General features: G+C 56.5%; 2 protein-coding genes across 4 annotated transcripts; both read right to left on the bottom strand.

The window, feature by feature from the left end:
• Positions 1-458: 458 nt before the first annotated feature.
• On the bottom strand, positions 459-5,916 carry OSM (oncostatin M). Its single transcript, XM_035017358.1, has 3 exons — positions 4,296-5,916; positions 2,569-2,702; positions 459-2,020 (listed from the first exon to the last, which is right to left on the bottom strand). The coding sequence occupies exons 1-3, from the start codon at positions 4,327-4,329 to the stop codon at positions 1,472-1,474; spliced, it is 717 nt and encodes a 238-aa protein (XP_034873249.1). The 5' UTR covers positions 4,330-5,916; the 3' UTR covers positions 459-1,471.
• Positions 5,917-17,821: 11,905 nt separating this feature from the next.
• Positions 17,822-22,366, bottom strand: CASTOR1 (cytosolic arginine sensor for mTORC1 subunit 1). 3 transcript variants are annotated; one of them, XM_035017360.1, is made up of 9 exons: positions 22,131-22,366; positions 21,444-21,514; positions 20,100-20,287; positions 19,885-20,017; positions 19,498-19,621; positions 18,940-19,053; positions 18,687-18,769; positions 18,493-18,587; positions 17,822-18,362 (listed from the first exon to the last, which is right to left on the bottom strand). In XM_035017360.1, the coding sequence occupies exons 1-9, from the start codon at positions 22,241-22,243 to the stop codon at positions 18,294-18,296; spliced, it is 990 nt and encodes a 329-aa protein (XP_034873251.1). In that variant the 5' UTR covers positions 22,244-22,366; the 3' UTR covers positions 17,822-18,293. The 3 variants fall into 3 exon arrangements, with proteins under 3 accessions (XP_034873251.1, XP_034873254.1, XP_034873252.1); XM_035017363.1 differs by lacking the exon at positions 22,131-22,366 and adding an exon at positions 21,642-21,938; XM_035017361.1 differs by lacking the exon at positions 21,444-21,514 and having other exon boundaries at positions 22,105-22,360.
• Between the last annotated feature and the right edge of the window lie 394 nt (positions 22,367-22,760).

Here is a 22,760-nt window from a genome sequence, read left to right on the forward strand (position 1 = left end):
TCGGGGATGTTCTTTTCACGCATTAAGAAATTTCAAAATTAAAGAAAAGGTGGAGCTTCTGAGCATCAGGAGGGAGCCCAGTTTTCTGGTGGCCAGGTGGAATTCCTACTCCCTAGGGCCCCCCAGGAAGCAGGTTCAAGGACAGAGCAGGTCACAGGCCACCTCTGAAGCAGGGTCTGTTAGTATCTTGTCTATTTCATGGAACCCACATCAGCATACAGACTCCCAGGCACACACCCACAGGGGACCACAGCTCCAGCCTTCCTCCCTCCCTTATTGCTCCTAAACCCCGACACCCCTAGCCCCTAGCATCTCAAGGAGTCACGTTCAGATGAGATAAATGCCCTGTCTGTGTTTGAGACACCCCACCAAGTCGGAGCCTCCATCTCTTCAAGAGGCCAGACTCCCCAAATCCTTTCCAACAAGGTAACAGAGAGACACAGGGGCTTTAGAAACCAGGCAAGTTTTAAATATATGTTGGCACAATATTAACATTAAATACACATCATAAATAAGCCTTATAAATAGGAAACAGATAAAAACTGATAAAAATCGATAAATTAGTCATATCCCCCCAAAGAATTGGCCCAGCCGCTTCTGCCCGCCCCCCAACCATTGTTTCAGCGTGAGGATATTTCATGATGCACCACCAGGGGGAGCAGCCAGCAGCCGGGACCCACGACTGAGCGCTTCCAGGCAATAGGTCTATAGAGAACTCAAGTCTTCTGGCCATGTCCGTTTGCACTGCATTCCGATAGCCACTCTATGTCACCAAATCCCAGCGACTGGCAAGCAGAGAGGGCTTTACACCAACCCCCTTGAATCACAAAGAGAAAACTGAGGTCCAGAGAGGTAAAGTGGCCTGTCTGAGGCCACACAGTGAGTTAGGGGTTGAGCTGGGACCTGAGCCCTGTTCTTAGCGTCCCCCCACCCACCCAGATCAGTGCTCCTTCTAGGACACTCTGCCCCTGTCACAGCTGCCTAAAGTGAGGTCACCCAGATGTCCAGGTGTCTGGCCTGAGACTGGCAATGAGGCATAGGAGGCCTGCTCAGGCCCTGACCTCCCCCTCGGAACCAAGCCACCATGGAAAGGAGGAAGTCTGGGGGCAACAGCCCCGCAAGTCATGAGAGGGAAGGGCCGGCAGGCCTCTGGGGAGCAGAGCAGGGGGGGGGCAGTCAGTCTGGCCATGAGTCAACCTGTGTCATCAGACCCCTGAATCAATGGAAAGTTGGCCCCGCGTGGCCTGAGCCGGCCACCCCACCGAGACTGGGGAACTCAGGGCTGGGGGCTCAATGGCCTGACCCTACTGTCCCAGCCCAGAGGAGGTAGAGCGGCCTGCCTGGCTCCCACCCCTTAAAGTGCACTTCTGAGAGGTGGGGAACAGAGGGGAGCGGGGTTTGGAGGCCCCAGGGGAGATGCCATCCTACACAGTACCTGTGGATCCTTTATCTGCCAGGGCTGCCCCTAAGGCTACCGGGGCAGCTGCCCCCTGGGCAGGAGTCTCTTGTTCTTCCTGGAGAGTTGCATCCTGCTGGTCCCCTTCCGCAGGCCCTGGTGGGGGCTGTGTCTCCGGCTCCGACTTGGGCTCTCCCCCCACTCTCGGAAGACCTGCCCCACGGAGTGCATGAAGCGGTGATAGCCATGCAGGAACCTGCAGCCCTCTAGCCGGCGCTGAAAGGTGTCTGAGGTGGGGGTGGGCGACGGAGACGTCCCCGGGCCTGTCGGAGTGGGCTCCGTTGTCTCTGAGGAGCCTGGAAGCAGCTGGGCCATGCAGTGGATGTTGTTCTTGAACCCGCGAATGTTCTGCTTCGCCCTATTCAGCATCTCCAAGTCCTGGGCTCTGGGGATGTCCCGCCGCAAGGCAGTCAGTCTGTGCAGAACGTGGCCCAGCGTGGTGTCGAGGGTCCGCAGGAATTCCCACCTGCCGAGCCCCTGCAGGGCATCCTTGCTGGGGAAGGCCCCGGTGCGCTCCCGACAGTGCTCCTTCAGTCCATCCTTGTCCAGACCTTGGCTTTGGATCTGGAGGGAAAGGAGAATCAGGGGGTGAGGCTAGAGCCCCCACTGTGCATGCGTGCACACACACACACACACACAGACAAGTCTGCTCTGGTCTGCCTTGAAATGCTGGACCTCGTGCACCCCATCCAATCCTCCTGTTGTACAGATCAAGAAACTGAGGCCAGAGAGGGGTGAGGACTCCCCAGTGTCAGGGGACAGAAGGATGCTGGGGCGCTGGTTGGGGTGACTGCCCAGGTGGTGACTGTAGTGCGGGGAGTGTAACCGTGGGCTTCAGGAGGGCAGGTCTCTGTTTTGGTCACTGCTGTGTCTCTACACTACACCTGAGGGTTGAGACAAGCTGGGAAAGCTCTGTCGTCTCCTTAGTGTTTCAGAGTTAGGCCTGGAAAGCTCACTGTGGCCCTGGAATAACACAGGGACTTGGTTTCCCCACCGGCCCCATATGGAGTAGGAGTTGCGTGAATGGGAGTTGGGTCTCATCCTCTCTGGGCTCACTCCTGCCTTAACCTAGTTGTCTGAGCCTCAGATGCCACCAGGGGCCAGGCACTCACATAGGGGTCCAGGAGCAGGCTGGTGCGCTGCATGATGTCCGCCTGCTTCTGGAGCTGCCCAAGCAGTTCTTGGTACTTGTCCAAACAGCTGCCCATGGCCGGCGTGCTCAGGAACAGGAGTCCGAGGACCAGACCTGGGGCGGAGAAGGGAGGGGGTGTCACCTGACTTGGGGAGGTCAGGGAGGCCACCCCCAAGGGCCTCAGAGGGCATAGCCCATCGTCTCAGGCTTCGTGCTGTCGAGGGTGGGGCTGGGCCCTGTGTATGCGCTGTAGCACCTGCTGGGGCCACCACCACCTCCCCAGTGAGTCACTGCCCAGCATCCAGAATAGTGGCTGGGCTTCACCAAGCAGGCCCTTGAGAGGAGTTCCTGTGCCTGCCAATCTTGCCAACCTCAGGATCTGATGCAGGGCAGCCCAGGTGGGGCTGCTCTCTGCAAGACCTCTGGGCCAAGACCCTGGGCTCCCCTGTCACAGACCCTGGCATTCTGTGCAGGTGGGCTCAGCCTGGGAGCAGCCTGGTGCCCGGAGCCATGCCTGCACAAGCCAGAGCGGCTGCCTTTCCCGCAGAAGGTTCTGTCTGCAAAGGATGTGTGGGATCATCTAGACCATAGCGCCATTCTACTGACAGGAAAATCAAGGCACTGAGGGAGAAGGGCTTGCCCAGGTCACACAAGGCCAGCACTGTCCTCGACCTCGTGCACCTTCCTCTTCTCTCCATTAGTGGCCACTTCTATCATGCCCACCAGGGATGCTATGAGCCAGGCTGTTTGGGGTGGGGGGGGCATAGTTACTGCTTGGCAGCCTCCCCACACCCACCCCCCAGGCACCGGCAGCCATGTGGTCGGAAGGGGCCTGTGGCGCAATGGCCCGGAAGGCGGTGACACCATGTTCCCTTCCTAAGAACCGTTCAGCCCCTTGGGGAAGACGCTGCTGGGGACGGCTGAGGGGCTGGCCACCCAGGCACTGAGACCACAGGGCACTCCTCGCTACCTCCCCAGGTATCTGCAGCCGGGTTGGGCGGGGTGGGGGTGGGGTTCCATGTGAGCGCTGTGTGCACGTGGGACTAGGGTGTCTTCATGGGTGTGTGTCCAGGTCTGAGTGAGGCAGAGGAACGAACTGGCTGCACACAATCGCTGTGCCCAGCCCACCCTGGGGGCCCAGGCTGCATGTGGGGGTTCCCAGGTTGGTGAGATTGAGGGCTCTGAATGACATCACGTGGCTCTGTGTGCATGTCACCCTGTGGGTGTGGCTATGCGTGCTGTGTGATTATGTGGGCTCCAGGGTCCCCGGGCCTGGCAGACTGCGTCTCTCCATCCCAGACTCTGTGAATCAGGGCAAGAAGGAGGCCTCACCGCCCCTCCAGACATCACACTGCTTTCCTGCTCAGCTTCTGCAGCTTCCTCCTCTGCCCAGCACGGCACCCACCTCCCTCCTGCTTGCCTGGCTTCTCCCTCAATCTATCCCCTTTCCTTATTCTCTTGCTCTCGCAGTCGCCTCTATATCACCTCCCCTTAGAAGCCTTCCAGGGATACTCCTTCTCTACCCCATGAAGATGCTGTGTTCTCAGTGGACCACTTTCTTTGCTGACCTCCCAGCTCTCTCCCCTTCTCAGCATCCTTTTGGTGCCTGGCCTTCCCAGCTCCCGAAGGACAGAAGGTGCCCCTGCTCCCCGCTGGTGCCCGTGGGCACAGCAAGCGGGTGCTGGTGGAGAGGAAGGAAGTACTTACTGGGCAGCGTCCTCTGCATAAGCTGTGCCCGCATGCTGGGTGCCCAAGCTCCGGCCGGCGCCTGCTGGGGGTGACACCTCCTGGCTGGGAGCCCTGCGGGCTGGCAGCCACTTTATGCCCGCCAGGGCGATTGGCCAACACCTCGTGAGGTGGGTGGGGAGGGGGGGGGAAGGGCAGGCCTTCTGGGAACATGACCCCAAAAACCAAAGTTTCCACGGGCGGCCAATGGGCGCTGGGTGCGGTGGCAAACTGCTCCTCCTCCTGTTTTCTTCGAATTCGTTCTTCGAGGTCAGCCCCACGCCCAAGGATGATGCAAACCGCAGCCTCAGCCTTCCTGGGGTGAGCAGGGAGCAAGGGGGTCCACGCCATCTGCAGGGAGCCGTGCCCAGGATAGAGGGGAGAGTGTGCCAACTGGGTCCTTGGAGGGCCCGCAGGCCAGGCTTGGCCCAGGAGCCATCGGCCTCACAAGCCACTGTGGTTTGGGGCTGAGGGGAGCGAGACATCTTCCTTCTTGAGTGCCCTTCCTGCCCTCCTGCCAGGGCTGTTGGGACATCTGTGAGCGGAAACCACCGGGCTCTGGGCACAGAGCCAGACCCAGGCTGGCAGCCCCGAGATTGTGGTTCTGGCCCCAGGACCTGCATCCCCCATTGGGGCTCCCAGCCATCTCCTTTCTCCCATCATGCCCCCCGCCCCCCAGCAATCAGCCTTCCTTATCCCAGGCCCATAGCCTGCAGCCAGGCCCTTTCTTTACAGACAGGGTCCTCTGGGGGGAAACAAGAGACACAGGAAATTAGGGTTCAAGCCTGCTGACATGCTGTGTGACCAGAGGAAAGTCACTTAACGTCTCTGGGCCTCAGCGGCCCCACCTGTAAAATGAGGATTCGAAAAGCATTTCCTGGGCCAGGCTCTTAGTGCTGCCGCTGTCATGAACATAAAAGGCAAAAGTCCTTTGAAGGAAAAAAGAAAGACGAAAGTCTAATTCCAAGTACTAGCTGTTGAGGGGTAGTGTGGGGGGCAGAGGAGATGGGGAAGCTGTGAGCTCAGAGGGGAAGCCAGGGTGGGGGAGTCACCGTGGTGACGGTTGGGGACCAGGTTTCACTTTCTCTGAAAGATAGTGATTGTGGTTGGTCCTCTGCTCCTCGCAGACCTCTGGACGTCAGAGTGAAGGAGCTCTGGAGACCACGCCTCTCTAGTCAACCTGTTACTTTGCTTCGGGTAAAGTGAGGCCTGGGCTAGGGCAGACAGGGAGGCGGAGAGGCCGCCCCGGCATATCTACCAGGCCTGGAAGAGGGTCCTTGGCCAGCCTCAGGAGCCCAGTGGGGAGGAGAGCCTCAGGAGCCCGGGGAACCAGGGTGAGACCCCTGGAAGCTTCCAGCTGGGGAAAGCATTGGGCCTGTGGAGCCTAGACAGGAGAGCTGAGGGAGGGTCAGACACCCTCCTATCCATCCCTGTCCCCGACACCCATCCTGACCACCAGGGCTGTTCCCACCTGCTCTCTCCTCTGCAGACACGTTCACCATTACTCATTTATTTGTTCAATGAACTTTTATTTGGCCCTACTCTGAGCCAGCCACTCCCAAGGATCCCGTAGTGGGCAAAGCCAGACCCCCCCCCCACCCATGCCCAGGAGGCTGTTCCTCGCCTCCCACCCACTCCCTGGCACCTCAGCATGGAGCTCACCACACCCGCCTTTGCCACCCCCGAGGGCCAGTTCTGGATTCTCCTCCTGAGAACGTCGCTTCTGCTCAATTCCTCATCCCTGTGCCCACCCCCGCAAGACCATTTTCTGGGGCCCATGCCAAGCTGGGATCCTTCTTCATTTCACAGCCCTGATCTCATCATGCAACAGCGCTGAAAGGGAGAGCTCCCGGGCAGGGATGCTTTGGCTCCCTTTCATGAGGCAACTGAGAAGCTCAGGGCCAGGCTCTGGGCTGGAGAGCTACGACTGGCAGGAGAGCTTCTTGCCCCTCTCAGCTACTGCGGACCACCCTCCACACTTGGGGGGAAGCTACATGCCTTTGCTTTCCCCTGCATCGCCCTGGGTGGGAACAGTTAAGACGAGGGGGCGTCCAAACCCGGGCTGTCGAGTCTGAAAGACCACATTCGGAGGGCGGTGTGCAGGCCCCAGGGCCAAGGGCCACCAACGGCAAAGAGGACTTATATATTCATCTACTCGTGCTGCCGTAACAACATAGCACAGACAGGAGGACTGAAACGACAGAAATGTATGTTCCCACCATTCTGGAGCTAGAAGTCTGAGACCAAAGGGTCCGCAGGGCCGATATCATCCTGCAGCCTCTCTCCTTGGCTCGTAGATGGCTGCCTTCTCGCTGTCTCCTCACATGGTTGTCCCCCTGTCTGTGTGTCTGTCCTAATCTCCTCTTCTTAGAAGGACACCAGTCATATTGGATTAGGCCTCATTGTACCTCACCTCTTTGAGGGGGACCCTATCTCCAAATGCAGCCACATTCTGAGGTACTGTGGGGGTAGGTCTTCAACACAAGAATTTAAGGGATAAAATTCCACCCATAACGGCTTGCAAGAGGAGGGCATGCTTGGAGGGCAGCAGGGAGTGAGGACCATGGGGGAGTGTCCAGAGCTCGGTGGGAGGGGACAGTGATGTGCCCGAGGACAGGGAGTGGCCCCAAGGTGAGGAGACCCGTCTGGCCAACCGAGCAAAGCATGAGGGGAAGATGCGTCAGCGTTTCTGGTGAGGTCAGCGCCCAGTGACGTCCCTCTCGCCAGCAGGAAGGGCTTGCAACACGGCCCAGCCAGTATAAATAGGCTCCCCGACCACAGGCCCGGGCTGTCCCCTCTTCCCGGGGCCACGTCAGCTGGGTCCACGTGATTCGGAGGGGGAAAGAGGACTGGCTTGGTTCCTCAGAACTACTGTTCCCCTGTCTTTCTGGCCCACCCTCCGCCTGTGGGGCTCTACTGCTTTAAATGCAAGAACAGGACCTGGGGTGGCCTGGGAATGGGTCAGAATTGGAGGAAGGAGGCCACTCATCTGGGAAGAGAGACAGTGAGTGACCCTTGACCTGCTAAGGTGGGAGGTAGACACCAACCCAGTTACCAGTCTTAATCTGCTTATGAGCCTAGTGTTCTTGGCCAATCGCATCCCTTTTCTCAGCCTCAGTTTCCCCTGTGGACTGCAGTGGCACAATTTAACAATCAAGAGACAAACAACCCAAATTTAAAATGGGCAAAGGAGGGGGCAGCTGGGTGGCTCAGTCGGTTGGGCATCCAGCTCTCAGTTTCGGCTCAGGTTGTGATCTCGGGGTAGTGAGATCGAGCTCCGTGCTCAGCGGGGCGTCTGCTGGAGGTTCTCTCTCTCCCTCTGCCCTGCACCCCGCCTCACACATGCGCTCTCTCTCTCTCAAATAAATAAATAAATCTTAAAAAAAACAAAACAAAACAGGGGCACCTGGGTGGTGCAGTCGGTTAAGCTTTTCCAACTTTTGGTTTTGGCTCAGGTCATGATCTCAGAATCCTGAGACCGAGCCCCATGTCGGGCTCCGTGCTCAGCTCGGAGTCCCCTTATGTTTCTCCCTCCCTCTCCCTCTGCCCCTCCACACCCCCCTTCGCTCTCTCTCGTGGTGTGCTCTCTTTCTCTCTCAAAAATAAATAAATAAATCTTTAAAAACATAATGAAAATAAAAATGGGCAAAGGAGAAACAAATAGATATTTCTTCAAAACAGACAAATGCCTAATAAATACATAAAAAGCTGCTCAACATCGTTAGCCATCAGGAAAACGCAAACTCAAAACCACAATGAGGTACCTCTTCATACCCCCTGGGGTGGCTGTCATTGAAGACAGACAATAAGAAGTGCTGGTGAGGACAGGGGAGAATCAGAACTCTCACACACTGCTGGTGGGAATGCAAGATGGTGCAGCCACTTTGAAGACAGTCTGGCAGGCCCCCCAACGCTTAAACATAGAGATGCCATACCTGCGGCTATTCCATGCCAACATGTACACCCCAGAGAATTGAAAACATATGTTCACACAAGAACTTGCACACAAATATTTACAGCAGCATTTATTCACAATAGCCAAAAAGTGGAAGCAACCCAAATGTCCATCAACAGAAAATGGATTTTAAAAATGTGGTCTATCCATACAATGGCATCTTATTCAGCCCCAGAAAGGAATGAGGTCCTGATACATGCTACAATGTGGATGAACCTCAAAGACATGATGCTAAGCGAAAGAAACCAGTCACAAAAGGCCACGTGTTGCATGATTCCATTTGTATGAAATGTCCAGAATAGGTAAATTCATAGAGACAGAAAGCAGACGAGTGTTTGCTAGGCCTGGAGGGGTCTCAGGACAGGGAGTAATAGCTAATGGGGATGGGGTTTCTTTTGGGGTGATGAAAGTGTTTTTGAATTAAATAGTGGGGATGGTTACACAATCTTCTGAATATACTAAAACCCACTGAATTCACTTAAAATGAGAAATTTGATAATATAGGGGCGCCTGGGTGGCTCAGTTGGTTAAGCGACTGCCTTCAGCTCAGGTCATGATCCTGGAGTCGCAGGATCGAGTCCCGCATCTGGCTCCCTGCTCGGCAGGGAGTCTGCTTCTCCCTCTGACCCTCCTCCCTCTCATGCTCTCTGTCTCTCATTCTCTCTCTCTCAAATAAATAAATAAAATCTTTAAAAAAAAAAGAAATTTGATAATATATATTTTGTATCTCTATTTTTAAAAATGCAGCGGCAAATGCTACCTCAAGAGGACGGTGAGTGTAGTTCGGTGAATAATGCATGCAAATGCCTGGCCCACAGCTAGTCCTCCAGAAATACCCGCCAGCCAGCCAGTCACCGGGACAGACAAAGGCGCACATTTGCTTATGTCATAGCCTGGGTTTGAGAACGATTGGGAAAGATGATGTTACATAAACCCTGGGGTGAGCAAGGATCTACCAGGGCCCTCCCCATGAGGCCAGTGAGGTCACCCTAGGCTGGAGGATCCTTTGGCTGAGACCTGCTACAGAGTTCCTCTGGGACCTGGTGTGTCCATAGTGTGGGAAGCCATGTCCCCCGTGTGCCCAGTGGCTCCCCCAAATTGGGTAATTGAGCCACCTTCCAGAGGCCTGAACACCTATTCAGGGAACTGCAACAGAGAGGGAGAGAAGGAGCTACCTTCTGTTCTCTTACTGTCTTCGATGGCAGAGGGGTTGGGGGGGATGCGTCCACTCTGAGGTGGGAAGACCAGGAGATACGAGTGCTGCCCTGCTATCCTCTCTCTGATTGGCCTAGAACAACCGTCCCCCCTCACCACCCTTTCTGAGCCCAGATTCCTCTGTGTGAGATGAGGGGACATGAGAGATGAACACAGAGGGCCTAGAACCCTACAGAGCCCCATGGGGTCCCTTAGTGGCTCTAAGCACTGAGAGGTCACTGTAAATAAAAACAACCTTAACCATTAAACAAGGATCAGGAAGCCCAATGGAGTCCTGACTTTTCTCATGATGACAACATATAATGCCTATTTTGAAACATCATATTCTTGCCAAAAATGTTCAGGTGCCCCAGACATATGTTGTTTGCCCACTGCTAAATAATCAGACATGTTTCTGGAGCTCTTCTGTGTGCCGAGACCAGTTCTGAGCATTTACTAAAGGCTAGCTCTGTGAATCCTCCCAACCATCCTCACAGAGATCATTGTCTCCATCCTGTAGATGGGGAAACTGAGGCCTGAGAGATGGGGCACTTGGCAGGAGGTCACATAGCTGGGAGGGAGCAAAGGCAAGTTTGAGCCCAGGCAGCTGTCCTCGGCCCACGTAGCTGGCCAGCACACCACACACACAGTGGCTTGCCCAGAACTGACGCAGCCCACATGGCTCAGCAAACTGGAAAACATATGGCTTTCACAGTGGGAAGATGGAGATCCACTTGGTCAAGGGCCAGCCAGGGAGTGATTGGAGGAGGAGGCTGGTATTTCTACAGGTCTGGAAAGAAAATGCCAGTTTAATTGGCAGAAATGCAGGAAAGAGATGCTACAAATTCCATGTGGAGGGAACTGCATGAGGTGCCGAGCAAGCAAGACTGCATAGGTCTAGTTTGTTTGTTTGTTTGTTTATTAAGATCTTATTTATTTGAGAGAGAGTGAGAGAGATCACAGAGGGAGAGGGAGAAGCAGACTCCCTGCTGAGCAGGGAGCCCGATGCGGGGCTCGATCCCAGGACCCTGGGATCATGACCGGAGCTCAAGGCAGATGCTTAACCAACTGAGCCACCCAGGCGCCCTGGTCTAGTTTAGAGAAAAGCAGGTGTGGCTGGAAGTCTAATGGAGAGGGAGGGAGGAAATGGGGCCACCCACAAAATGGCTTTACTGCCACAGCAGCCCCCCTGGGGGGCTTGTACAACACAGCCTGATGCTACCCTCTTGCTTAAAACAGTTCCCTGGCTTCACATTGACATTGAGTAAGGCCAAGGTCATTACCACAGCCACCAGGCCCTGCCCATCTCCCCAGCCTCACCCACACCTCTCTATCCCACCCCCTTCTCTGACCTTCCTTAGTCCCTCGGGGAAACAGAGCTCTCACCCCATGGCCTTTGCATCTGCTATTCCCATGTCTGAATCTCCTCCTACTGAATGAACTTGTCACCCAGTCCAAGCTTCACCTCTTCAGGGGAGCCCTCCCTGAACTTCCTCCACCCCAGGCTGGTCCTTGCTCCCCCCCCAAATTCCAAGAGGGTATCCGCTGTAGTTGTGGCTCCCCATGGCCTCTCCAGAGCACAGCACAGGCCACGTAATATAGTGGGTGCTCAATAAATCCTTAGTGACTGGATGAATGCACGGCCATACAGATGTGGCCATCTGTAGAAGCCCCAGGAAAGGTCAGCCGTGGCTTCCAGGCTGCAGGACCCAGATGTGTGCCTCCCACATCCAGTGTACCTGCAGCCAGGCTCCTGAAAGTGCAGGCCCACCTTGCTGCTGGCAGGAACGGGCTCTCTTGGAGCCTTTCCCATGCCTTCTCTTGGTCACCTTTCCCCAAGGAAATCAGAATTATATCACTCACAATACACCAAAGCACGTGATCTCTTTTTTAGGAAGCTTTGATTTTAAAGACGCTGACTTTTTCCTTTATATTTTTTTAAAGTGAATTCAAAATATATTCTTTCACCCACTGCAGATTTCAACACTTTCCTGGAACACAAGCTGAAAAAGAAAAAGACAAGGCATTTCTCCTACTTCCTTTATTCACTTCAGAGTGAATTCCACATAAGCAGCACCTGACAGCCTCATAGAAAGAAGCCTTCACTGGAGGGGACAATCCCGCATTTTGCAAAAACAGACAAAGCATGGTGGCTTTTCCTCATTCAACCTATATTTAAGTAATTCACTGTATGTGTCAGGCACCAGGATCAGCAAGAAAGACTAGGCTTTTAGGTAAGTGAAATTGCTGTGAATGCCTTTTTATATCCAGGTCTTAAAGGGTGAATAAACACACAAGCCAACATCGAGCATGTGGAGGGATCTGGAAACCCACCGTTTGTCAGCCTGCTCATTTCTCACCCCAGGCCATAGGAGGGAGCACCCAACCCAGCCTGGCCTTTATAGTACCCTGGAGTCTAGCACTGCACCTGCATCCTGAGCAGAACCAATCAGAATCCTTCCCCAAGACTGATGCCAGACTCAGGAGACAGGCCTCCCTTACACGGCCAAGGTTTCAGAGCTGGGATGTCACCAGTCTGGAGCTGGGAAAAGTCACTTTCCCCAGCTCCATGGGGTGGGGTGCGGTCCTATCAAGTGGGTGAGAACGTGGCCGGCACAGCCAGAGAGGCCAAGCAACCTCCCTGAGCCCCTGGTCTCTGCCTGAAGCCAGGACTAACCCCACAGCTAGTCCCAGCTATATAGGACAATGATGTCAGCCTATTTTCTGCTAGTTGAGCTGGTTTCCTGGCACTTGCAGTGGGGAGTCCTTTGAGCTGCACCAGTATGAGGATGGAAGCAGGAGGGGTGGAGGGGATGGAGGGAGGAAGTGGGATGGGCTTGGAGCCTTCTCTTGGTGCCAACTGCTGCAAAAGCTCAGAGACTTTGCTCAACAGAGAAAGCAACTGGAGAAAAGATGGAGGGAACCAGCCAGGGTCCCCATGGGGCTGTCTACAAATGATAGCCCTGGTCCCAAAGGGAAGTCCGGGACACACAGGTGGGACTCGCTAGCAGGGATGCCTGGAGGAAATGACCTGGGACAGGTGCTGTGAAAGACCTGCCTTCTTCCCCTTCTTTTTCTTGGGAAGATGCCAAGGAAACTCTGGGTGTTTATCTTGATAAGAAAAAAAGAAACACGGGGCGCCTGGGTGGCTCAGTCGTTAAGCATCTGCCTTCTGCTTGGGTCATGATCCCAGGGTCCTGGGATTGGGCCCCGTGTTGGGCTCCCTGCTCAGCAGGAGGCCTGCTTCTCCCTCTCCCATTCCCCCTGCTTGTGTTTCCTCTCTCACTGTGTCTCTCTCTGTCAAATAAATAAAATCTTAAAAAAAAAAAAAAAAAGAAAAGAAGAAAAGAAACAGGGGCACCTGGGTGGCTCAGTCGGTTAAGCGTCTGCCTTTGGCTTATGTCACGATCTCAGGGTCCTGGGATCGAGCCCCTCACCAGGCTTCCCTGCTCAGCAGGGAGCCTGCTTCTCCCTCTCCCTCTCCCTCTGCCCCCACACCCCAGCTGTGCTCTCTCTCTCTCAGATAAATACAATCTTAAAAAAAAAAGAAAGAAAGAAACATCCTGCAGCTCCAAGGGGAGAAAAGGCCATCAAAGCTTGCTCTGTCCAAAGGCCTACTGGTGGACATTCAATGGGTGATGGAGAACGTGGCCAGCTGGGGCCAGGTCACCCTGTCCACAGAGCAAGCATGTAAGGAAGGAAGAGAAGCAGAATATGGCAGTGCACACAAATGTTGGGCACCCCCACATTAATAGCCAAAGGTGGGAACCCAAATGTCCATCAACAGATAATGAATAAAAAAAAGTGGTACGTCCATACAATGGAATGTTATTCAGCCACAAAAAGAATTGAAGTACTGATACATGCTACCACCTGGATGCACCTCAAAAACATCAGGCTGAGTCAAACAAGCTAGAGGCCAAAAGTCACATAGATCCCATCTACGTGAAATGTCCAGAACAGGGAAATCCACAGAGATAGAATGCAGGTTGGCGGTGGCCAGGGGCTGGTAGGAAGGGGAATGAGGAGTGACTACATATGGGGTTTCCTTTTGGGGTGACGAAAACGTTCTAGAACTATACAGGTGGTGGTTGCACAACATTGTGAATGTGCTAAATGCCAGGGAGCTATTCACTTTAAAATGGTCAGTTATGTATTATTTGACTTTCACCTCAATTTAAAAAAAAAAAAAATTTTTTTTTAAGGCAGAGCTTAAAAACAGGGCAACTCCAGGAAAACCAAGGGGCTGGAAAGCAGCGAGTCCACTGCAAGGGGTCCAGAGAGAGTCAGAGGCTTCTCACAGCCCCTCCTGTTACTGCTTGGTTAGCGACTGTCCTGGAGCTCTTTCTTGCTCATTGACTTAGAGAAGGCTCAGCTCATCTTCAAAGGCCGGGGCATGCCAGCTCAGGACAGGGTCTGGCAGCTGTCCCAGGAAGAAGGTCCCAGCTCTGGGGGAGAGCAAGTCTAAGGCAAGGCCCAAGAGCAGAGTAGCCGGAAGAGCTGTTGCGGCCAGGAGGTCTCAAAGGCAGACCTCCCGAGCAAGGGTCTACCCAAGGCCGATGATCAGGGAGGGAGGGGATATAGTAAGATTTTGCTGAGGAAAATTCACTTGTGCAGCCAGATGACAGGGAGACCAGCAGGAAGCCTGAAGAAGCACAGGTGAGGACAACTGTGGGCTGAATCAGGACCCTGGGAAGTGGGGAAGGCCAGGCCGTGGAGGACGGAGGAGCTGGGAAGCTGGTAGTAGGGGCAGGGGGAGGTGTCGATCTCTCTGTGTCACGGCGGAGGGCCCAGACTGAGGGGCAGAAAGCCAGATCAGGCTTGCTTCAGGCTGCAGACAGAAGACGAGGGACAGAGGAGGAGTAGACAGAAAGGTAGGAGGGAGTCTGGGGAGGCTGAGGCAGCTGGGGTGGAGGTCGAAGGTGGAGGGGTGGAGTTAGGGAGCACCCAGCACAGCCCAGCAGTCCCCTGGTGACCGCAGCAAGCTGGGCCTCCTGAGATTAGGGAGAGGCCGGAAGGCCCGGGAGGATGTGGGTCCAGAGAAGGAAAGTGGACAGGAGGGTGCACACGGACACACATGTGAACACGAAAACACCAGATGCGGATGCATGCACTGGCACATGCGGACATACAGAAACTGCCCCACCACAGACAAGAGCAGACGCACAGCCACCAGCACCACCCACGTCCACATGCGCACAAACAGGCACAGATGCCTCGGACCATGCATACACGGGACGCATGCAGAAATGGAGCCAGGCACACAGCTGAGGTTCGGACGAAATCGGATGCACATCTAGCTGCAGAGGCACGAGGACACACTGGGACACATGGACACGGACACCCGTGAAACATCCACAGCCATATCGGCATCATGACCAATGCCCCCCCAAGAAGGTAGCTCCGGGCACCCCCATCTGAGGCACCCTTGGCTCCAGAACCCCAGCACCAGGGCCCGCCTGGGAAAGTGAGACAAACCACGGCCATTGCCCAACACACCCACTGGGCCCAGCCCAGGGCCAGGCCTCGCGTGCCTGCCCACACATTCACTGCCACCGACGCAGACAGCTGGGATTGCGAGGGATCTTGCAAAATCATCCCCATCCCTCAGGGTTCAGCTAAAGTGTCCCTTCCCCCGGGGGCCCTCCCCAGGCTATGGCCCCAGTTAACCTTTCTGCATTCGGGTTTTGCCATGCCCAGCTCTGTGACCTTGGGCAAGTCCCTCCACCTGTCTGTGCTTAAGTTTCCCCTCATGTAAAGTGTGGGGGGATAACGAGAACGTGCGAGAACGTGTGTTGAATACATGAATGACTGGAGCACATCCCTTCCCACCTCTTGTACAGATGGGGGAATCAGCTTCCCTGGACTCAGTCAGCTAGCTGCAGATGGGGCTGCCCTCCTGCCTCCTGCCTCCTGCCTGGTCCCTTCCCACCCTGTGGGATCTTGGAGCCAGGTGGGACATCCAAGAGGGTATGTATGGATTTATTCTCCCTTCTACACAGGACCAAGAAGCCAGCTTTAGAGCAACTTGGCAACAAGCATGGGACCATACAGCCTGCCTGGCAGGGGTGGGGATGAGGACTTTAAACCCTGAATTTCTGCTCAAATAACTTCAAGGACTTACAAGGTCATTCCTCTGTATGGGCAGGTAAAATCTGGAGAGGGTAGACATGAGCCACTGAGTGTCCCTGCCTGAGCTTTCCTCATCTCCCGTCCCCATCCACCCAAGAGCCCCCCCACCCGACCCCACAGGTTCACATCCTCCCAGCAGATAGGAGAGCTGACAGCACCTTTCTACTCCCCAAGGGACTGTGGGCAGGGCCTTCCCCAGGCAAAGGCTTCCATCTTTATGAGGATGGGCACTCGGGCTCTGCAGTCTGGGGCCTTGACCCTTGCACTCAGGAATGGCTGTGCTGATGTGGACAGGTGGACAGGGGAGCCCAGATTTGGAAGGACAAGGACGTGGACTGTGTGCCAGTGAACACCCCCAACCTTAGTTATGAATGACCCAAACTGAGCCCAAATCCGGGCTGCCCAGACTGAGTTCTTTGGTTCTAGAACTCTCCAGGGACAAGCCACCTGAAACCCACTCTGCCTTCTGGGACAAAGGGGTGGGACAAAGAGGTGATTCTGTGAGCCTCCACCTCAGCCTGGGACAGCTTAAAGCCTGTCTATCTGATGGCACCCAGAGCATTAGACAAGTGTGAGATCCAGGGTCACGTCCCACTTTCAGCTGAGTGTGCCCAAGTCACCTCCCAAGCCCTGTGCCCTGACCCCTGGTGGGTCCTGGGGTCCCTGGCAATCCCAGAGCAGATCTCCCCATTTGTAACCTGCTGATGGCCAAGCTGACCCAGTGACCCCCAAGGACCCTAATGCCCTGGGAGCTAAAACCCCTCCACATAGACTCACACTTATGTGGCAAAGACACACACGGGCTCTAGGCCTGGGTCCAAGTCAGACTAGCCCGCTGGGGCCCTCTTACCCAGGCCAATCCTGTGGGCAGTACCAAGAACCAATGCCAGATTAGGACCTGGTTTGAGGGACTAGGCAAAGCCTGATCCACCCGGAAAGCCAGGATAACAGAAACACCCGAATCAGGCAGTGACTCACAAGCAGACAGATGGACAGACGCCCCAGAGCTGAATATGGGGCCCAGGAGCTCTCTACCTGCAGGTCAGGAGCCCCAAGGATTCTGGTTCTAAAGCCCCCACTTAGCTCAGGACAACTTTTGAGCCAGGGCCCAAGGTGTGCCCTCCAGAGAGAAGCCAGAACTCCCTCTTCCCCCGAAAGTCAAACTACAAAGCAATGATCCCTTCCCAGCACCAAGAAGTAGAGAGGTCCTGAAGGAGCTGCCTCCTAGACCTTGATACACATGAGGAAACGGAGGCTGAAGGGAAGGGGTTGGCCTAGGGTCCCCGACTGCTCACTCACCGGGCTGGACTGTGTGCTCTGTTCCTGTGATCTGCAGACCCTGAGTTCCCAGGGGCAGGACGGGCACACTGCCAGAGGCCTGGCCCCCGTTCTGGCTTTTCTGGGGAGCTACTACGACCTCTGAATACGCCGAAGTCACACCCTTCTTCCCTTCCTAAGTGCAGGCGGGTCTGGGCTGAGGGTACCTGATAACCTCCCCGGGACATCTATAGGGTCCCATCTGGCTCACAGTGGAATCCCGGTCTCACGGAGCGAGGAGGCAGCCCCTCTGTGACAGGAAACCCATCACTGGCCCAGAACGGTAGCCTTTGAAGGCAGAGTGGGTTTCAGGTGGCTTCCAGGCCCCTGTCCTGTCCTTCTAGCCAGAGGAAGCCCAGTGCCTGAACTCCCAGGTCCCCACTCTGGCTGGCCCCCTCCCACTACTACTCCAGGAGAGCCCTGGCGACAAGAACTAACTGATCTCTTGGCCAACAGGGACTCCTGTGAGGGACCTCTAGGACTCAGGCATGGCCCAAAAGCAAGCAGGCAGCAGCCTGGAAGAAGGGTGCTTTGGGGCCCTCCTTGAGGGGTTTCACAATAGGCCAGTCACACTCAAGGTGGCAGGGAAGGCTGGGGGACCTCCAGGCAGGAGGGTCTCTGAGTCTCTAACCATGTTCAGAACTTTCTGGGCTATTCCAGAAACAGCAAGGAAGGAAGAAAGAGGCTGGGCTTCAGAGGCAGGTAGCCCTGGATGGGAATCAGGTGACCTTGGCTAAGTCACTTCCCTTCTCAAAGGTTCAGTTCTCCCGGAGGTGAGAACTGAGTTAGGTGAGCCCAGCCAGAGCCAGCTACATAGGGACAGACCAGGACTTCAGGCAGAGGGGCTGGGAGGAGCCGAAGAGCAGCCATGCCCGAGCTCAGACAACCCCCATGGACTACAGCCCAACCCTTCATAACTACAAGCCCTTTATTAACAAGTCAATAAAAAAGGGAGAAAGATGTAAAAATACTTTTCTCAGAGGCCCCCCAGAGGGGCAGGCACTGTCAGAATCAGCTGGCCAGGGAAGGCAACCCAGCCAGAGGCAGAACGGAAATCAGGGCCCTGTCCAGGGAGCAGCTGGCCCGGGGCGCTGAGAGGGGGGATGGCTCGGACCTCAGGCAGGGAATGTGCAAACGCTGAGGCCGCGCAGGGAGTGATGGGGTGAGGGGTTCCCGGAGGAAGCCCAGAGCACCGTGTTCCCCTGTGTGGGCAGACACGCGTGTCCACGTGAGAGCCGGTGCCTGCACGCAGTTTACGTACAGAGAGCAGAAGAAGGGGGTCCCCCGGCAGGAATGGGGGTGGGGAGGGCTCATCCCAGAGCTTGAGGAAATAGCTTAGAGAAGTCTCTGGAAGCCTGGGGTGAAGGGAGAGCGTGGAGGCCTCAGGAGCCCTGGCCATCCTGTCGTCGCTGGAGGACCTCAATGACACTCCCGATGCCATCCTCAGGCACCTGTGGGCAGGTGGGCAGAGGGAGCGGTCAGGGCCACGCCGACCTCCTGGCCTAGATGGACTTCATCCTGCACCCTCCCCACCCTCCTGGGCCTCAGTGTCCTTCCAGGAGCCCAACCCATGGCGCTCACCAGGGCATGGTCAAAGTTGAAGGTGCTGATGTAGTAAGCAGAGATGTCGGCCGCAGCCAGGGGGCCTGCGATCTGGGCCACGATCCCACACTCATCTGAGGGTTATGGGGGCGGGGAGGGGAGTCCATGTGGATCATCCTGGCCGCTCCCCCAGGTCCTCCCCAAGTCCCCAACATACAAGAAGCAGCCCTCACCAAAGCCCAGGGGCTGTCCACCGATGCGCACCATTCTCCACAGCTCTCCTGAGGAGCTGGTCAGCAGGAGGTCACTGGGGAACCTGGAGAGGCAGGTGGGTAGTGGGCACAGCACCCACCCGTCCCCTCCTTGCCCCATTGTGAGCCTCTGGAAGCAGGGGGACCTGGTGACCTCAGAGTCTGACACTCTACCTCCTCCCTCCCTAGGGCTGGGCTTGGGCTCTGTGGTCCACGGGGCTCAGGAGTCACATACTTTTTCTGCGTCTCAGCGTCCATGACGATGGAGATGTAGCCCTCGATGAGGGAGAAGGCAAAGAATGTAATGGAGCTGGGTCCAGTACCACCAGAGGCTGCTTCCTTGGGGGCGCTGGAAAAGGACAGGAGGCTCAAGTGCTCTTTGGGGCACCCAGCCCACTGTGTCTCCTCCCTTCTCTGGGCCACTTTCCTCCCCTGTCTGAGGGCCCTGATCTCCTGATGGTGTCAGGGGAGAGGACAATGAATCTCGCCTCCTCCAAAGACACTGGACCCCAGGGTTGGCAGACAGCCAGACCAAAGCATGGCTCAGGGTGATCTCAGTTCACATTACAGGAAAGGGCTGAAGCTGTGGCATCGGGATCTTCCCTGAACATCAGTGAGGGGCACATGGGCATTGCAGGCTGCCAGGAACCCAAGACACAGAACAGGGCACAGAGTGGCAGAACTGAGGGACGCGCAAAAGGTGTGAGCACAGAGGGACATGCAGAAGGTGGTGGGACACAGCATAGGGAACAACGGTGTGAGGACAAAGAGACAAGGTGCAAACGAGGCCCACCTGTATGAGTAGAAGAGGACATCGATGAGCGTGGTAGCGATGGCTGGCAACGTCTCAGGGTCCAGTGTGAGGACACAGAAGCGGTTCTGTGGGCTCTGGATGGGATGCACGGTGGGGCTAGGCCCTGTTAGGAGGGACCAGGCAGCAGCTGTCAGGGCGACTGTGGGCTGGGGCGCCCCCTGGTGGCCAGATAGGGAGGAGCCTGGGTGGGGTGTAGGGTCAGGCTCTACAGGAACCCACCTCTTTCCTCCACCACATCTCCCTATCTTGTGAGGCAGTCAGTGTCAGCCAGCTGGTATCACGCCCACAGACCAGCCCTCACAAGGGAAGGGCCCCAGTGGGAAGAGGAGGCCCTGCCTAGATCTGGGTGTCAGAGGGTAGCCTCACCATGCTGAGAACGGGGAAAACCATTGCTGGAATCATCCCTGGCAACAGGCACAGGCTCCCCGCCCACTTCTCGGTAAATGTCGAACTCCTGGGAGAGCGTGTGGATCACCACGGACAGGTCCTGTTCCCGCACCTGGACCACAGGGGGATGACGTATCACATGAGTCCCCAGGCATGCCCACCCTGCCCCGCACTGGAGCCTGCCAAAAACTCACCAGGATGAAGTCCGTCTGGTAAGTGGACAGCATCAGCACAGACACATGGTGCTCCGCCAATGGCGCAATGACTGAACGGGCAATTTTGGTGACCCCAGCAGCCTGCACAGCTGCACCGCTGTGGGATGACACGTTCAGCACCAGCCATGTGGCCTCAGCCACTTGAAGGAACTCAGATGGGGGTAGCTCTGCGAGTAGGAAGTATACACCAGGTCAGGGCCTATGGGGCTGGCCCCTACCCCTCATTTGTCTGTGCTGGGGGTGGGGGGATGGGGTTCTACCAAGGTAAGGGTGTGGAGACTGGGGCTGTCTCCCTCTCCCAAGTTCTGCTCCTAAGAACTGCATGTATGCAAGGACTGAGAAGTGCTTCAGGTGCTGGCCTGCTAGGGATGGAAACTTCCCAGTTAAGACTGGAGCTCCAGATTCAGACAGACCTGGGTTCAAATCCCAGCTTCACCATTTACTTGCTGTTGACCTGGGGTAAACGATATAACTTCTCTGAATCTGTTTCCTCATCTGTAAAATGGGATGAGAGCATATACCTCATGATAGCGTTCCGAGGTTAAGAGATTTTTATACCATGTGGCACCACCAGGGGGCGCCAGCAAATAAGGCTAGCTGAGGGATGCCCCTCTCCCTCGGCAGACCTAGACTTTCCTGCAGTACAAACAGGGAAATGAAGGCCTGAAGGGCTGCAGTAGAGGATGGGCCAAGCCTCAGTTTTGTGGCCTGAGGCTCCAGGCCTGTGAGGAGGGGTCAGGCTGGCAGGAGCGGGAGCCAGATGTCAGCTTCAGAGACCAGGGAGGAACCAGGCTGGCGTCCAGTCCAGAGCAGGAGCCAGGGCCTGGGTGGCTGCTAATCTCCCAACTGCAGCCAGGAGGCCCCCCAGGACCCTGACGTGGGCTGGCTGCCTGCTCCTGCATTCCTTTCCCAACCCTCAGACTCCTGGAGTTCCCAGACCAGCCAGGGAGGGGGTGATCAGCACCAGAGAGATAAGTCCAGGGAGAAATAATGGCCAGGGGGATATAACTGCCACAGGAACCTCTGATTCTTGCCCTGAACTGTCACTGAGGCCCTGCCACTGGCCTGAGGCTGCTAAGTGCCCTTCACAGCCCTGTCTATAAAGTTCTCATGGGACCCTATTAATAGAGAACCATAACTATACCCATTTTACAAAGAGGAAGTGACTTGCTCAAGGGCACACAGCCAGTCAATGGCAGAGTCGAATTCGAACCCAGACCCATCTACCTTCAAGGCCCCAGCTCTTGCGATTTTGGAACCCAGGATCTAGTGAGAATCCCACAAAGAGGGGAGCACGACATCCTTCCCCAGCCCAGCCCCCACCTTTGAAGCCCTCCTCGTCCACCATGAGCGTGTAATCCTCTGGGGTCTCCGTCAGGCTGAAGAACTTGCACCTGGATGGGGGTGGGGGGCATCTTCAGCCTGGGTTGGGCGGAGGGGGCGGGCAGGACTTCGCTCCAGTTCGCCCAGAAAGACCCCTGCTGGGCGCCTCCCTGCCCCCTCAAGCCTCAATTTTCTCACCGGGCCAGTGGGGTGTGGGCCTCATCACCGGAATGACGAACTGTTTTTCGCCTCCCGACCTCTGTAGGAGCTCCCGACCCTCCATGCCGGGAAGGAGGAGAGGCTCACCCGCGACTACAGCCCTGGGGGAGTCGGACTTTGGGCCCCCTAGACCAGCTCCTCTGACCCGATGGAAAGCGTCTGGAAGAAGCTCCCCGCAGTCGCCAGTTGAAGGAATTGCCCCCATTTGACACCACTTGGAGTTAAGCATTGCTCATCCCAGGTTGTTTGCGCCTTAACTGGCCCTGGGAGGGGGCCTCACGGGGCCGGATAGGCGGCGGTCCCAGGGAGGGTAGGCCCAAGCCGGATGGCGGCGGGGGGGGGGGTAGGGAGGAGAAGCGCCCCCCCCACCCGCTCCCGCTCGCCCCGCGGCGATGTTAATCTCCCGACCCCGTCCCGGAGCAACAGCGGAACCCACCCCCACCTGTGCCCCCGAACCCGGGCGCGCACCGGCTGCGGCGGGGCAGGAAGAGTAGCTTGATGAGCGGGTGGGTGTAGAGCCAGAGACCTGGGCGGGCGAGGCTCAGCACCCGCACCCGGTGCTCTAGGATGTGCAGCTCCATCACAGTCCGCGCGGACCCGACCCCGCCGCCTACTAGACCCAGGCCGCCGCCGGGGGCGGGGCAGTGGGGGCGGTGCCGGGAGCTTAAAGGAGCCGCTGCGCGGCCGCGTCCATGCCGCCAGCTACGCTGCGGACCCTCCCAGCCCCACGCCGCGTCCACTTCCCTGACAGCCACGCCCTGAGGGGCGGGCGGCCTATCCAAAGTGGCCACGCCTCCTTCTTAAGGTCAGCGCCTCATCCCTCCCGTTCCAGCCCGCCGAGCCCCGCCCCTAATGACTCCGCCCCTTTAGCATTGGCTCGGGGGTCACAGGCTGATCCCAACCCGCTGGAGTCCTCCTGGCCCCGCCCATGCCGCGCCCCCTCTCTGGGGCTCCGCCTTTTCCGCAGGTCTCCTCTCTCGCTGGGATCGGAAGCCGATGTGGAGGCGGGAAGTGTGGAATGGCTTCTGTCCTTCAGTCTTGTGATTGATATCCTTGAAGCTCCGAAGGGCCGCGAGACGAACCGGGGCTCAGCTGGGA

Source organism: Mirounga leonina, unplaced genomic scaffold, assembly GCF_011800145.1.
Source record: "Mirounga leonina isolate KUSES-001 unplaced genomic scaffold, KU_Mleo_1.0 Mir_171, whole genome shotgun sequence".
Lineage (NCBI taxonomy): Eukaryota > Metazoa > Chordata > Mammalia > Carnivora > Phocidae > Mirounga > Mirounga leonina.

What these genes read in the sequence shown, in the direction of transcription:
- OSM (XM_035017358.1), bottom strand. Translation starts at nt 4,329, where the DNA reads ATGCGGGCACAGCTTATGCAGAGGACGCTGCCCA. An exon ending in TATGCAGAGGACGCTGCCCA is followed by an intron (nt 2,703 to 4,295) that starts GTAAGTACTTCC and finishes TCTCCGCCCCAG; the next exon opens with GTCTGGTCCTCGGACTCCTG. An exon ending in GCCTGCTCCTGGACCCCTAT is followed by an intron (nt 2,021 to 2,568) that starts GTGAGTGCCTGG and finishes CTTTCCCTCCAG; the next exon opens with ATCCAAAGCCAAGGTCTGGA.
- CASTOR1 (XM_035017360.1), bottom strand. Translation starts at nt 22,243, where the DNA reads ATGGAGCTGCACATCCTAGAGCACCGGGTGCGGGTGCTGAGCCTCGCC. An exon ending in GGACGAGGAGGGCTTCAAAG is followed by an intron (nt 20,288 to 21,443) that starts GTGGGGGCTGGG and finishes TCCTACTCGCAG; the next exon opens with AGCTACCCCCATCTGAGTTC. An exon ending in GACGCTGAGACGCAGAAAAA is followed by an intron (nt 18,770 to 18,939) that starts GTATGTGACTCC and finishes CTGCCTCTCCAG; the next exon opens with GTTCCCCAGTGACCTCCTGC.